Source organism: Nannospalax galili, unplaced genomic scaffold (genome assembly GCF_000622305.1).
Source record: "Nannospalax galili isolate Female #2095 unplaced genomic scaffold, S.galili_v1.0 scaffold589, whole genome shotgun sequence".
Taxonomy (NCBI): Eukaryota; Metazoa; Chordata; class Mammalia; order Rodentia; family Spalacidae; genus Nannospalax; species Nannospalax galili.
Window position 1 is genome coordinate 1,091,556 of NW_008360324.1, and position 16,440 is coordinate 1,107,995.

General features: G+C 40.3%; 1 protein-coding gene across 1 annotated transcript; it reads left to right on the forward strand.

Moving 5' to 3' along the window:
* Positions 1 to 4,116: 4,116 nt before the first annotated feature.
* On the forward strand, positions 4,117 to 13,127 carry LOC103727573 (C-type lectin domain family 4 member A-like). Its single transcript, XM_017796153.1, is given in 6 exon segments — positions 4,117 to 4,241; positions 6,142 to 6,242; positions 9,275 to 9,426; positions 12,378 to 12,434; positions 12,437 to 12,489; positions 12,986 to 13,127. Coding segments are annotated over 6 exon segments (630 nt in total).
* Positions 13,128 to 16,440: the final 3,313 nt, after the last annotated feature.

Here is a 16,440-nt window from a genome sequence, read left to right on the forward strand (position 1 = left end):
AATGGGGTGTGAGGCCGCGGTGATCTGGCACAGAGTGTCAGAACAAGCAGGGTGAGAAGGGTGAGTGTGAAGAGGGGCAAGCAGTGAGGGGATACCGGCACGCTGGTGACAAAGTGTCTAGATCAGAGAGGAGTCCACAAGCAGCAGCCGGGCGTGGACTATCAGAGCCTTTGAGGTGAGGAATCAGAGACAGCTGCCGCTTCTTCCCATAGGTAATATCCAGCGCTGGTACCAGGAGTTCCCGCATTCGGCCAGTAGCAAAGTGAACGGAGACTCCTGGCGCGGTTACCAGGAGAGATGAGCAGACAGTGCAGAGGAGCAGCTGCAGGAGTAAGATGCGAGCTTCGCCTTCATCACACTGGGGGCAGCTAACTCCAACGTGGGGAGCCCACATCTGAGTGTGGAGACAGTGCTTCTCAGAATGTGGTGCCCAGAGCATGCCGGTCCAGTCAAAATGATGAGAGGTGTGGGAGAAGCAAATGTTTGATCGTGTTGGTTGGTTTATAAGAAATTATGTGGAAGCACATGGACTTTATGTCTGCTGCGGAGTTCAGAGAGCACAGTTCTCACGACAGCCTTCCCTAACGGCTTACTTCCTCTTTTCCGTTCCTTCCTTGTTTCTTTCTCACCCCTTTGGAGTTCTTGGTATTATGTTTGTGTCACGGCATTGGCATATTTAAAGTTTATAACTCACGTTTGCTGGTGCCAGGGATTGGAGCTCATGCTGTTCTCTCAGAGACTTGTCTATTCAGTGCCTCTGCGTCACCCTTCATGTTTGTTTCTTGATTATAAGATATTTTAAAGAAGGCATTACATATATTTTCTAAAGGCAGTGGAAGGTTTCTTCTCAATATGGTTTCAGAAAACATTTATGCTAACACAAACTTCAAAAATGAGTCTGATTTCTCAGACACCAACTCAACCTCTCCTCCATGTAAGAAAGCCTTTTCTGTTGCTCCTAGATAGTGATGAGGCAAGGATGAAGGGAGAGGATGTTAGTTGCTGGTTTGTTCAGGGGCTGTGTCTGGGGAACACTAGAGACTCAGCAAATTGTGTTTCCTGTAGACAGATGTGAAAGGACTGTAGGGTTGTATAGCAGAAAAGAAAACAGATTATCTTTACTTTTACCATTTAGAGAAAATAAATTTATTGCATGCATTCCACATGTAAATATACATAAACATGCATAACATATTTATTGCTATTTTTATTGAATTTTTGTGGACTTTGTATAATACATTCTAATCATATTTAGTCCCCTTTCCCTATCAGCACTCCCCATTAGCCTTCCCACATCACATTTTGTCACATATATTAAGGCCTATTGGACCTTACTCGTATGAACTTACGGCAGTGGTGTCATGATGTACGAGAAAGACCCATGCAAACTCGATTAGACAAAAACCAGCATAGAACTGGGGAAATGGGCAGGAGGCCACAACTTTGAAGAAGAACTATTGGCAGCTGATCACCGCTGGGTGAGGGAGAGCTGACCTTCTTTAAGGGAATGATTCTAGAAGGCTGAACAGGTTCCAGTGGATGAACTCACACCGAGGGACATCTGGGTATAACATATTTTTCCAAAAGTTAAATCAGAGTGTAGAATAACAACTCTGCCTTCCCTCCTCGCCCCCATATTTGATAATATCTCATAACTCCGTTGTTTGGCAGTCAAATGTTGAATGGTTTGTTTCATTTCCCTTCCTTCAGTGATGGGGACCAAACCCAGGGCCTCATACCTAGTAGGAAAGTATTGTAATTGTTTTAGAAGTGGTGACTAAAAATACTGACTTTATCCTAAGTATGTGAGGTGCACAAAGATTTATTGACTATAGTATACTTTAAAGTTGGGAACAAGCTATACGATTTTGAAGTGTATTATGCAACCATAATAAAGCGTGCTAAAGAAGATATGGTGATATGGAAGAAATGTTCATCTAGAAATGGTGGCACATGCCTGTAATCTCAGAAGTCAGGCAGTTGAGATAGGAAGGTTGCTGTGAGTTTGAGGTCAGCTTGGGCTACATAATGAATTCAAGGTCTGCCTGGGTTGTCTCAAAAACAAAAACAAACAAAAGAATGTATATGCTACAATATACCAGAGCAAATGGTAGTTAGAAATCAATACTTATGATCTATCAATTATGGAAAAACTTGCTAGAAAGATATATACCAAAGTTCTCAATGGCAGGAATTTATAATTTTATGTATTTTTAGTGTTTCTACAATAAATATGATTATTTCCTATTCCCATTGTCATATTATTTCAAACATCACACTATTAGTGTTTATCATGCACAAAAGGAGAAGAACAAGAAAAGGAAGAGGAAATAAATTCAGAATTCATGATATGAATTTGGTTTGTCTTTCAGGTCCTCACAAGAAGCCCGCTCACGAAAGTTGTCACAGTTTTTCCAAATTCCTTCTTGCCACATTCACGATATGTTTCCTGCTGTTGACAATCTTACTTTCTGTTGTTTTCATCAGTGAGTATGTCAACCAAATCAATAATCAAAAAAAAAAAGAAAAAAAAGAAAAAAAAAGAAAAAGTATCCAATGGGAATTGCACTGGATGATGGTTTTATCCAGAAACTTGAAAAAAGAATTTTATCTGGGTATATCATTTTGAGACTTTCGTTCTGTTTGAGAATTACCCTGCTGTAAAAATAATGGAATCCGCTCTCACAAGAGAAACTGGAGCTCACGTGTGCATCTGTTGGTGGTACTGAGAGAAATCTGTGGAGCATCTTGTATTAGAGTCAGTGTTGAAGGCAAATTTATCCTTCCTCAGTGGCATTTAGAAGCCAGCCCTACTGGAGTGCACAGATTCTTACATTTTAGAATGAGTAGGGGGACAGGAAGAGATGGAAAGAGCTATTTCAGGAAGAGTTCTCCAATCAATTTCTTCCTAATTTTTCTGTTTCTTCTCCAGACAGTGTGAGATTTAAAAGTTAATTTAGCAAATAGGTGGAGTTCCTGGTAAACTGGCTTTCACATTCATCAACATTTTAAAAAAGCATAAATTAGTTTGCTTTTGTGTAGATCTTTTATTCATTCTATCCAGTAATTAGTAATATCCATTTATTGTCTGAGAGGCAGAATATTGGAGGGTCCAGAAAGAGCTCTAGCCCCTGGTCCCAACAAATTTAGAGAACAGCCGAGTGACCCATGCTTACAAAATTGTATGGGAATTTGTGCAGGTTAGACTAAGTACAGGGGCCTGAGATAGGCTTGGAGGAGGTGAGATCTATACCTGTGTGTGCCAACAATGTCACAGACATATGTGAGCAAGGGAAAATATGGGCAAATACAGGTACACATGACTGGAATGTTAGTGCTAGGTGAAGAACTAAGAAATGGACTTGTAGGGAACAGACACAATAGGACTCAGATCACGAGGCAGTACATATCACTATAAGGAGTTTGGGTAATCCCCCCCCCCCGACATTATTTTATTAAGTAGCTTTTGGTTCTTCATTAGCCAATAGAAAATGTAGTGGATTAATTGAACTCTTGATTTAATTTATACTCTGTAGCTTACCAGTTTATACTGGTCTCACTTGGGAGATTCCTGTGGTAATGGTGAACTCACTCATGTGTGTGTATTCAGGCATCCGTCATAGGCAACTCAGCTTCACAAGGCAACATCAGACTTCCAAGGTAGATGACTGCAGTGAATCAAGCCTCCTGAGAGCTCAACATGGAACTAACCCCCATTTGCTTTTGTATATGGCCAAAGAAAGTCTTAAAGGCAAGTCAGATAAAGTAATGTAGAAACAGACCCCATGTCTTTTATTTTTTTTCTTTTCTTTTGGTCTTTTTGAGACAGGTTCTCCCTGTAGCCCCAGCTGGTCTGGAACTTGCTATATAGACCAGGCTGGCCTTGAATTCACAGAGATCCATCTGCCTCTGCCTTCCAAGTGCTGGGATTAAAGGCGTGCACCACCACGCCTGGTACCCCATGTCTTTTAAAAAATATTTTATTATTTTAATCTTATATGCATGAGTGTATTGTCTGCAAGTATGTAAGTGCACCTGTGTTGTGCAGTGTCCATGGAAGCCAGAAGAGGGCGTTGGATTCCCTGGAACTATAGTTACAGACTGTTGTTAGCCACCATGTGGGTACTCGGATTCAAACCCATAGACCTCATTTCTCGAGTGTGGAACTGCAAAAACATAATCCAAAGGGATGTGGATGTAGGGAAGGTTGAAAATTGTGTCCAGTTTCACAGTGTGTTATGGTCATGGAGATACACTAAAGAATTTTAAGCAGGAGATGATATAATTAAACTTTACTTACAGAAATATGTTCTTGCAGAGGCATGGAAGTGAAGATAAAAAGAAATTAGAAAGCTAATTCATAATTTGATCAGGAAATGGTGAGGAAGAGCATTGATGATGAGCAGGAGAGGAAATAGAATCAAGGAGATAGACTTTGAAGAATATTGGCAGCTTGTAATTAAGGGACCGATAGACTTTGAAGAATATTGCCAGCTTGTAATTAAGGGACTGAGAAGTGAGGTACGGCTTTAATATTATGATTTTATCAGGTCACTAATCATGAAATTATTTGAAGAAGTAGACAATGTCAGATGAGTAGCAGGTTTGATTTTCAAATGTAATGATTTGAGTTTGGGGCATGTTCCCTTGAATCTCAAAGGCACAAATTTAGTGAGAGAAATAACAACCTGGATTTTAGGAAAGAAGTCTAACCAAGTCTTAGAAGTTATTCGTGAATAGAAAACAAATAACAAAACAAACTAAAAAGCAAAGCAGAACAACAAACCCCCACCAACCCAATAAATCCAACAATCCAGGAATATTCAATATTGTTACGGAATATTCAATATTGTTAGTATGAGAAGGTGGGATATAGATGAAACTGGGCATAATGTTCCATTTTAAAAATATTTACTATTTTTATTTTATGTTTATGAGTGAGTTGCCTGCATGTATGTGTGTGCACTCATGTCGTGCAATGCCGTGGAGGTCAGAAGAGGGCATCAGATTCCCTGGGGCTAAGGATGGTTCATAACCACCATGTGGGTGCTAGGAATTGAACCCAGGTCTTCTGCAAGAGCAGTCAGTGCTCTTTACCCCTGGGCCATCTCTCCAGCTGCATGTTAAAGCAAGTGGATGGAGGATGAAAAACTTACAAAAGGGCACAGGAAGCATCGGAAAGAAAAACAAGGCAGACCCAGGAAGGGTCAGTGTCCCAAGAGTTGAGAAAGAGAACTGGGATCAAGTGTTGCAGGAAGTCCAAGGGGAAGACGACTGATAAGCCGTGGGATGTCACTGATGCTCCACCCCAAGAATGGCTTAGTAAATTGGTAGAAGTTAAAGCCAGAATGTGGTGAACCAAGAAGTGAATAGGAGATAAGGAGGAAAAATAGAAACTTCAGTTTCTAGTAGAGAGGTGTGTGAGATCCAGGTTGGGAATGACCTGAGAGTAGCTGCAGGGAGGGGTAAGAGCCAGTTGGACTGGAAAGCATTACAGGGAAAAAAGACGAAGAAAACATTGCCCTTGTGATAAATGTAGGGTTCTTTTATATTTTCCATCCGAAGTTAACCCAGAACTACTCAGAATTAGCTACTTTCTCTCTTATATAAAAGCCCTAGGCTGTGTCTGTCTTTAACAGACAAACTTATCTGTTTGCTTCAAGGTGTAGCCTTTCTGTGCATCTTCCATTAAGCATCAGAGGAGAACACAGATGTGCTCCTTTAGATCATGATGATGAAACTGTCATGTCCTCTTTCAGTTATTCCTGGAGATATGTGTAGTCTCAAAATAAGTAGAAATAGAATTGCATTAGCTGTGGGGTGATGGAAAAAAATCTCCTTTTTTTTTTTTTGAGGTATGGTTTCGGGTAGCCCAGGCTAACCTTGAATTTGTTGAGTAGTCAAGGATGTCCTTGAACTTCTGATCCTCCTGCATTTAATACCTAAGTGCTGGGATTATAGACAAAGGCAACCTTGCCCAGTTTATGATGATGGGAATATATTTTCCAATCAGGCTCCCACTACCCAGCTAATTGGACATTTGTAGATTCTATTTCTACAAAGAATGCAAGAAAGTAAAATAGAGCTGAGTCATAGCACTATCTGGGAAATGAATTTTTTTAAAAAAATTCTTTTTTCCAGCTTTTTTCAAGAATATTCTCAAGTTCTTAAAGAAAAACCAACTATAAAAGAATTGAATTATATAGAAGTGGAGTGTACAAGACAGCATTCACTCATGGGAGGTAAAACTTCACGTGCCTTTGCATTTATTATGTGATGCCATATTGCCACTACGCCTGAATAAAAACAGCCTGATTATTAGCATTCATTTTAAACCAAGAGTAAACCCAAATTGCTGAGAAACCTGTTCCTTAGAATTCTCTCAGAACTGTGCTCTCAAACAAAGGGCTGGCTGTTTAAAATAGCACACACACAACCACAAACAGACATTATCAATTTAATCCCATCTGCTGCTTGCAACACAGATGGGATAATCACCTCATTGTTTTAAATGCACTGTTTGTGGTGCTTTGATGTGCAAAACATACATATACACATTTGTAGATTATTTTGGGTCGAAGGCAAGGAACAGTCATGAAGGATTAAGATCATATGTCCAGGTCACAAAAGGAACATAGAACTCAGGGAGCTTGTCTACATTATAAACAAGCTAAGATTAAGTTTTTAGTTGCAAGGTTAAGTAAAAGTCATTAGTCTCGAGCATGCCCATATTGTAAACGTTTTTCCTATATGCCTATAAGCCAGCTGCTGACTATGGAATGTAAGGATCCCAAACCAGAATTTCCAGCAGGATTTCCAGGTACAACCAACCTGGAAGAATGGGGATGCAGCTTCACACCATGTGAAGCTTCCTGAGAAGTTCCTTTCAGAGAACTCCACCCAGGCACAACCTGGATTCATGGATATCTGGGGGTGCTGAAGAAAAGAATTTCAGGGACAGTCAGTATGATAGCACAGCTGGCTTTTCTTAGAAACAGAAAGAAAGATGCTTGAGAGACACTGAAGCAGACCTGACAGCATAAGTGTGAGCATCTCAAGGAAGTCCATGGACATGGATATATACATATGCATAAACTATATGTACATATAATTTCCCTATCTTTAGAATATTGTCATTTTGCTTTTTTAAATATATACTCTGTCAGCACTGTATGGAGTCCTGAATGGTTCCTGGTTCCAAACAACAGAATTCCATTCTATTGTAAGCAGGAAAGATGCTTATTTATGCATCTTTGCTTTAATTAACTCACAAATAAAAACACGACACAGCCAATTAAGGAAGGATATAGATAACCCTATGGCTTTCTAAGTTACATTCTCTAGATAGTGTATAATTCTCCAGAGCATGTTGTTTAAAGGCTAGAGAATTTTTCTTAGTAAATAAGTTGTAAGATGTATTTATGAGGGGTATTGTTTAGATTAGGAAAGAGGGTCCCCAAGTAAGCACAGATTCCCCATTGTCTTTGACATCTCTGATTGAGGTGCCTTTAGGAATGTACCATCTGGCCCAAAGTAAGTGCAAGTTTAGTCTTTGAGAAGATGTCATTTGGAAAACACTGTCTCCATTGGCCATTTGGGCTTTATCAGTGGTGGTGCCTTTCTCTCCCAGGATACAAGGGCCCCTTTCCTCTCCCAAGCCTTTTCTTCCCATGTCACCATAATTTTCATATCTTTTTAAAAAAATTGTCATCTTGCTTTTTAAGGTGTACTCTTCCAGTGTATGTATAATGTAGTCTTTAATGGTTCTTAGTTCTAAACATCAGCAGCTTCTACCCTATTGGGGGCAGAAGTCACTTTATTCTAATTAACACACAAATAAAAACTTCATATAGTTTAAGGAAGTCACTCAAACACTTGGTCAGTCCCAAACTCTGCATTTCAGTTCATTTTCCTTTATAGCCGAATAATACTTCACTTTGTACATAAACTGTGTTTTCATTACCTGTTGGTGGACATCAAGGGTTGGTTCCATTTCCTTGCAATCATAAATAAAGCATCAATAAACATGGCTGTGCAAACATCTCTGTGGTAGGATATAGAGTTCTTTGGATACATGCTCAGGAGTGGTATGGTTGGTTAATATGGTACTTCTATACTTAAGTTAAAAAATTTTTTGCTTTATTTTTATTTCATGTGTATGTGTGTATTGCGTGCATATAGGTAGGTGTACCTGTGTCCTGAAATACCCAAAGAGGTCACAAGAGGGTGTTGGAGCCCTTGGAACTATAGTTATGGACATGTTGGTAGCCACCATGTGGGTGCTGGAATTCAGACCCAGGTCTTCTGTAAGAACAGTTAGTGCTCTTAACCACTGAGCTATCTCTCCAGGCCCCTATATTTAATTTTTTGAGGAACCTTCATACTAATTTCCATAATGGCTGTGCTAATTTGTATTCCCTCTAGAATTGAATAAGAGTTTCTTTTTCTCCACATCCTGTCCAATATTTGTTATCAGATTTTGTTTCTTTCTTTTTAGATTTTTGAGACAGGGTCTCACTATGCAGCCATAGACAATCTGGAACCCACTATGTAGAATAGGTTGGTCTCAAACTCACAGAGATCCACCTGCCTCTGCCTTGAAATTGCTGGGATTAAAGGTGTGCACCACCACGCCCAGCATTATTGTTAGGTATCTTAACAATGGCCATTATAATAGTGGTAAGGTGGTATCTTAAAATAGATTTAATTGCATTTCCTTGATAACTAGGGATGCTGAAAACTTAAAAATGATAAAATATAGTTTATTTTGGACAAAAATATGAGTGACCATGGCTGGGGAACACAGATTTAGGTTACTCAAATTGCATGTTCATGTTCCCTGTGTCTTCTTGTAACATATCCATCATGGGTATTTAAAACTCTTTGAATAATTCCAATACCATTGTTGTCTTGTTTGTTGGCACACGCTATCATCTTTATTTATTTGAGAACTTTATGGTTCTTGGTACAGTGAATTCTTTTATTTGGAGTGTTAAACATTTTGGAATGTCCTCAGAGTCTGGATATCAGTTACACATAACATTTTTCTGGCTTTTCCTGATAGCACCCAAGTGGGAGAAAGGGCCCTGATATTAGTGACTGATGGAGATAGCCTTGGATTGCTTGGCACCCGAGGAATGTGGCTCCTTGTGGTGTCTGGGTGAAGATGGGAGTTCCAGTTTCCATGTGGCCTCCCTTGCTCTCTAACTTTAATAACATTCGGCTTTGAAAGTCTTTTAATTATATTGTACTTATATCCTTTTTCTCAATAAAGATCAAATCTGGAGCTGTTGCCCAGAGAGTTGGAAGCCATTTAGCTCTGAATGCTACTTCATTTCAAGTGACTCAGGGTCTTGGAATGAGAGTAAGGAGAACTGCTCCAGCATGGGGGCTCACCTGCTGGTGATCCACAGCAAGGAAGAACAGGTGGGTGCTTTCTGAGAGATAACAGCCTGCCTGATATGTGTTCATCTCTTTTTGTTAAGAAGGAGATTTTAAATCCCAGCACTTGAGAGGCAGAGGCAGGCTTCTTCTTCACTCAACACCCATTACTAAAAGGAAACAAATTAGTTAAATGAGTAAATAAACAAAAACATCTAGGCTGATTGCCCCTACCCTGAAGTCATCAATGGGCTTTAGAAAACTTAACCATATAGTTGGTACATGCCTTACTCCCAGCACTCAGGAGGCAGAGGCAGGCGGATCTCTGTGAGTTCAGGGTAGTCCAAGAGACTCCCCAAATAACACAGGCTATTGCAGTGAACACAAGCTTAGTAATAGCATGCATTACTCTCTCCTTTCTGACAGAGGATGCAATGTGACAAGATGCCTCAAACTCCTGCCACCATGCATTTCCTGCCATGATTGTCTGTACCCTGGAACTATGAGCCAAAATAAACTTTTCCTCCCTTAAATTGCTTTTGTCAGGTATTTTGTAGCAGAAACAAGACAAGTAACTAATACAAAGGTATAACTCAACTAGATAGATCCCTGTCCCTTTAAACTTGAATACACAGACATGAAACAATCATAAATAAGAATCTAATTATAATTGTGACAAATGTTTAAAAAATAGTTGAGCTACTCTTACCTTTTCACTTTTCTGTGGATTGTAAAATATTAAACTTAGAAACAGAGGCAACATGATAATTACTGGAGGTTGGTGATAAGGGAGGTTGGGGAGATATTGGCCAATGGGCAAAAAATTTCAGTAGACATGAGACGTCAGTTCAAGAGATATGTTATACATTATGATGACTTCAGTTAATAATACAGTAACTTGTAAACTGTTGGGGAACCCTGCTGCTAGGGTTGTAGTCCTCCATGTCCGGATAGCTCTAAGGGGCTCGGCACCATATGGAAGGACTCCCCTTCTCAGCAAGGGGCCTCTTCCTCTCTTCCTGACTTACCTGGAAAGTGCCGCCAAGCACAGATGCCTGACCTTATTTGGAACATGACCTTTGGCATAATTACCTGGAGTAAAAACTACCCCCAGGGTTTTTTCTATATGATAATCAGGTAGTCGGACGATAGGCGCCTACTGCCACATGTAAATAAAGCATACTATGAGCACCTATCAGCGGAGGCATTGGCTACTGCCTCCACACTATATTTTCCCTAGTTCTCCCACTGAATAAACGGAGCTGTTTCACTGAGTCTGGAGCTGTTTGCATCGTTGAACCTGCCTCCCCAGAAGGGCTTTCTTCTGTCAGTGCTCACTGGCTGTTCTGACCCCGCTCGTTGCTCCTGCTCCCTTTGTCCTTGGGGATCGGTGGCCAACAACCCACGAGGAGAGGGAGTGGCCCCACAAGATCCTATCTCAAAAAAAAAAAAAGGAGATTTTATGGATCAGATAATTGGTGCTATGGCAGAAGGCTTTCCATCAGATAGGCAGAGAGGCTGCCTGAGCCTTTATAGTCTACATCTCATTTCTACTTCAGTACAACTAAACAGCCCCCAAGGAGTTGTGGCATCAGAAATGTAGCACATGAAGGTTGAGGGAAGGATGAAAATGTTTCTCTTTGAAATACCAGGTTGTCATTTCAGTATTCTAATGTTTTCTATATTACTAACTGCTTAGCAGAGAAGGGTATTAAGTTGAATAGAGTTGAATCATGAAGAGTCACAATCAACCATCAGAAATGGAATATCTGGTTAAAAGAAAATGATTAAATCTGAAAAAACCGTCTGACACACAACTTTGAAGAATGTTATGTGTTAGTGAGGAAAAGAGGTGAAGTGAGTCCAAGGTGAGAATTCACTGTGTTCATGGTCAGGTACACTCTTAGACGAGGGCATCTCTCAGCACTCATACGGGAAGCTTCTTGTCGGAGATGGTGATTAGCACAGACAACCACAACTGGTCAACATGCAGAGAATTAGAGACTGTGGAATACCCAGCTCTAGATGGGACAGCTCTATCATATCTCCTCCAAAGGCTTAAGGATCATCACAGAAGAGGGGGTGAAAAACATAAGAGCCAGAGGTAGCAGATAACTACAAGGAAACTGCCTTTCCCAGACAGCAGGGCAGTTGTACATATGAACTCACAGCAGTTGTGACAACATGCACAAGACCTGTGTAAACTTGACCCAGACAAGATCCCACCATGGAGGGGGACTTGGGCATGAAATCCTACCTGTAGTCTAGGAGCTATTGGCAACTGATAGCTGCTGGGAGATGGAGAGTCAGTTTTCTTTAAGGATGTGACTCCTCGTAGGTCAACAATGCTCTAGGGGATGGACCCACACTCAAGAGTATTTTGACATCACAAACTGGGCTTTATGAGTTTATAGAAAAGTGAACATAAAGTGAAGGGGTAGGGAGGTTGGTGTAGATTTGGGAGGACCTAGGGGAAAGGGGAGGAATATAATTAAAATACACTGTATGAAATTTCAAAAGAATTTAAAAATGATATTAGAAAAGAACCACCCATGCCATGCCCCACAACATCCAAACTCCTTCTTCTCTTGCCCCTCATAAATAAAAGCTCCAAACAATAACTGGGGCCCCTGAGTACCTTCACTCATGTGGCCTGCTGTCACTCTTGACAACATATTTCTTTCTAGTCTGCATTATCACTTTGCTTTGAGTAAAGTGTTCTTGCTACCTTGAAATCTGTGTGCACCTTTATTTTATTCATGAGTATGATGCCAAGACCCTGGAAACACCTGGCCCAGACCCTGGCCGCTGGTAACAGATGGAAAGGTTAAGGATCACGATTTGAATCTTACACTCTGTGTACGTGCTCAGAGGATTATGCTGTGCTCTATAATTTTGTATAATTAGAATGATTTTTAAGAGATAATGCAAAAATTCTGTAACAGAAACAGAAGCACTTGGTTGATGCTGAACACACTTTCTTCTTTCCCCCTTAGGATTTCACCATGAACCTGGACACTCATGCTATTTATTATTTGGGGTTGTCAGATGCAGGGGTCATAGACAATGACAATGGGTCGATCAGTCACCATATAATCCAAATGCCACGTGAGTATAGGCTTAGATGGAGGGCTTCTGGGACCTGAAATACACAAAGAATTTAGGGTGTTCCGGCTGTCAGGAATGAAACAGAAATAGCTCACTCTTGGTTTAACTCTTCGGCTTAGAGCTGCTTTTATTCCTCATTTATCATCAGAAGACACACGCTATTGTTTCTCCCAACAGAGATGAGGGAATTTGAGGAGTGTAGAATGATAAGTTCAAGTACCCAACTGCGGCTCTTGTATCCAGGTGGATTCCATTGTGCTTTCTACTTCTGGGAGAACATTTAATGCAGCAGACTGACAGGTTATTGTGTGTTGCTGGCCCTGTTTTCAAGGGGAATGTCGGAGATACGGGCAGTGGAAAACTGCATGAGAAGTGGGGAAAGGTTGACTTGGGTGTACTCAGCCTGTTACCTGCAGACTTCAACCACAGCCTCAGGCTTGCTCATTTTTGTTCAAAACCCTATTGTAGGAAATGCTTTCATTTTGTTCCCTTTTAGATTCTGGCACCCAACTGAACCCAACAATGTTGATGAGCAGTGTGTTGTGCTGAATCATCCATTCCGAGGATGGGGCCGGAATGATGTCTTTTGTAGTAGAAGTCACAGGTTTATTTGTCAGATGAAGAAGATGTATTTATGAATCCAACATTCTCCATGGACGTATGATTGAAATGTCATTCATCATTATAGAGACGCCACAAAAGTTCTCTACATGAAAGAGGTGTCCATAGAATTTCAGGTAGGCAGCCAACTGTTCCACCTATGAGAACCCTGGTCCAGATGTATATTTACATATTAATTTACTCCTTTATATAGTAAGCTTTCATTGAGAAATGCTCCATTTATCAGAGACTGTATCAGGACCCTTTTGTGCACACCTGGGCTTCTCTGCCAACCCTCTGATTTCCAAAGTTTTATTCGCTGATAACAATTGTATGTTGCAGTCCCTCCACCTATTTGCTTTTTCTATTTTCCACCTATTTGGTTTTATCTATGTGTAACTGACAATTAAAATTGTGCATATTTAAGTTACAGTGTCTGATTTGATATAGATATGTACTGTGAAATCACTACCAGGATCATGTTAATGGCACTTTTCTTTACCTAACATAGTTACCATTTGTGTGTGTGTGTGTGTGTGTGTGTGTGTGTGTGTAGTGAGAACATTTAAGACTTTTTCGTATATTTTTATTGAATTTTTGTGTATTTCACACAGAACATTTTAATCATCTTTATAACCCCTTCCCCATTGGCACCTTCCCATAGTCCCCCCCCTTCCCCACTGGATTTCATGCATTCTGTCATTTATGTTAAGGTCTATTGAGTCAAGTTAGTGTTCCGTGACAGCACTCAGTGCTAGTTCATCTACTGGGATCTAGTCAGCCTATCTAGAGTCACTCTTTTAAAGAAGATTAGCTCTGGGCCTGGAGAGATGGCTCAGAGGTTAAGAGCACTGACTGCTTTTGCAGAGGACCAGGGTTCGATTCCCAGAACCCACATGGCAGCTAACAACTATCCATAACACCAGTTCCAGGGGATTTGACACTTTCTTCTGACCTCTGTAGGTATTGCATAACATGGGTGCACTTCCATACATGCAGGCAATATGCTCATACACATAAAATAAAAATAATAAATAAATAAAAAAGATTATCTCTTCCTCACCCAGCAGTAATAAGCTGCCAATAGTTCTTTGGCTAAGATTGAGGCCTGCTGCCCATCCCCACAGTTCTCTGCTAGGTTTTTGTCTGCTTGAGTTACATGTTCTTTTGTCTGTTGAGTTGCTGTAACTTCATATGAGCAAGGTCCCTGGAGCCTGTAGGACTCTATTTCCATATGGTCATGCATCTCCTCCCTGGTTCTCACAATCTTTCTGTCCCCTCTCCCACAATGATCCCTGAGCCCCAGGTGGGGGGACCTCAGTATAGGAGTCCTGTCCAAGGACCCACACTCTGCAAACTCTTATTCTCTGTGCTTTGGCCATTTGTGACCTTTTGTGTTTGTTGCCCTTTGTTGCTTGAGGGAGCTTCATTGATGAGAGTTGAGAGATGCATCAGTATTCACTATACCCCTTGTTCCACTATGTTCTGTGAGCCTTAGGTGTAGAGGTTTCATTGTAGATGTGTCACTTAGGGGTTGTGCATTTCACAGACAATCTCTGTGTGTGACCAGTTGTGGAACTCTGTAACAGTCTCTTTGATGAGTGGTGACTGGTATACTTGTCTGTAAATATAAGGATTCATATTTAGCTCATACTAAGAAATCACATTTATCTAGGGATGTGACAACCTTGGAGGTTTCTCTAAGATCTATGACCTCTCCAGCCATGTGTATTTGGCTATGTTTCCAGTACCACATGAGTTCTCTCCCGCTGAGTGGGCTTTAAGTACAATTAGGTAGCTGTTGATTACTCCCATGTCAAAACACCACTACTGCCCCAGTATAGTTTGCTATGCTGGTCATTGCTGTGGTTATTAGGGCTTAAAGTTGATGTTGGACCATTGATTATGCCCTCCCTTAAACCTTCCATAGTTTCTTCCAAATTTCAGATACAGAGGAAATAAATTGTTAACTATTTTCACTCTGTTGCGCCTTTGATTCTCAGTGCTTATTTTTATTTCACCTGAAACTTTGTGCCATTTCACCAATATAAGGTGTCTTCCTCTATTGCTCATCATCTTATTTTTCAAGACAGACTCTCTCATTTAACCTGGAGCTAGCCGCTTTGGTTAGGCTGGCTTGTCAGTGAGTCCTCAGGATAAACTTGTCTCCATCCCCTTCCCCCAACACTAGAGTTACAGATCCTGCTGCACTATTATGTGGAGCTGAGTATCGAAATGTGAGTCCTCAGACCTGTGCAGCAAGCATTTTATTCACTGAGTCATCTCTCCAGGCTCCTCCCAACTCCCAAAGCCAATTTCTCTTATTGGCTGAATTAATTTATCCTACCACCGGCAGTGCATTAGATTTCCTTTTTTTTTTTTTTTTTTTTTTTGCATCTTCTTCAGCATTTTCTCTTATTTTTTGGATAACCCTGATTTGGTTAATTGGCTATTATATCATGATTTGATGTGTTAGATGGTTAGTCACACTGAATATCTTTCATTTACATGTTGACCATTTATACTTCTTTTCAAAAATGTATATTCTCAGCCAGGCATGGTAGCACATGCCTTTAGTCCCAGGACTCAGGAGGCAAAGGCAGGCTCTATGAGTTCAGGCCAGTCTGTTCTACATAGTGAATTCTAGATCAGCTAGGGTTATAGGGAGACCCTGTTCCCAAAAGACCAAGAAAAGTATATTTTCATAATTTGTACATTTTTTAATTTTCAAAAGCTTTTCTGTGTAGCATTAATTTTATTCCTTTTAAATTGTATTTATTACTTTAATTTTATGTGTATGAGTGTGCTGCCTGCATGTGTGTAAGTGCACCTGTGTCATGCAATGCCTGTGGAGGTCAGAAGAGGGTGTTGGATTTCCCCTGAAACTGGAGTTACAGATGGTTGTTAGCTACCATGTGAGTGCTGGGAATTGAACCCAGATCCTCTCCAAGAGCAGCCAGTGCTCTTAACTGTTGAGCCATCTCTCCAACCCCACATTAATTTAATTCTTAAACAACAAACAAAATAGTGGGTTTCATTAGGACATTTCATGTATGTATATCACTCAGTTTTTCTCATTTTCACTACTAATTTTTAAATTGGGTACTTTGTTTTTGGTGGTTGAGTCTTTAGTTGAATGAATGTTAAGAAATATTAACCTCTTGTCAGATGAATAGTTGACAAATATTTTCTCCTATTCTGAAGGGTGTTCCTTTATTCTGTGGTTTCCTTTGCCATACAAGATCCTCTTATTGGATGTAATACTATTTGTCTAGTTCTGCTTTTTTTGTCTGTGCTTTGGGGATCTTATTAAAAAATGATAGTCTCTACTGATGTCTTGAAATATTTCTT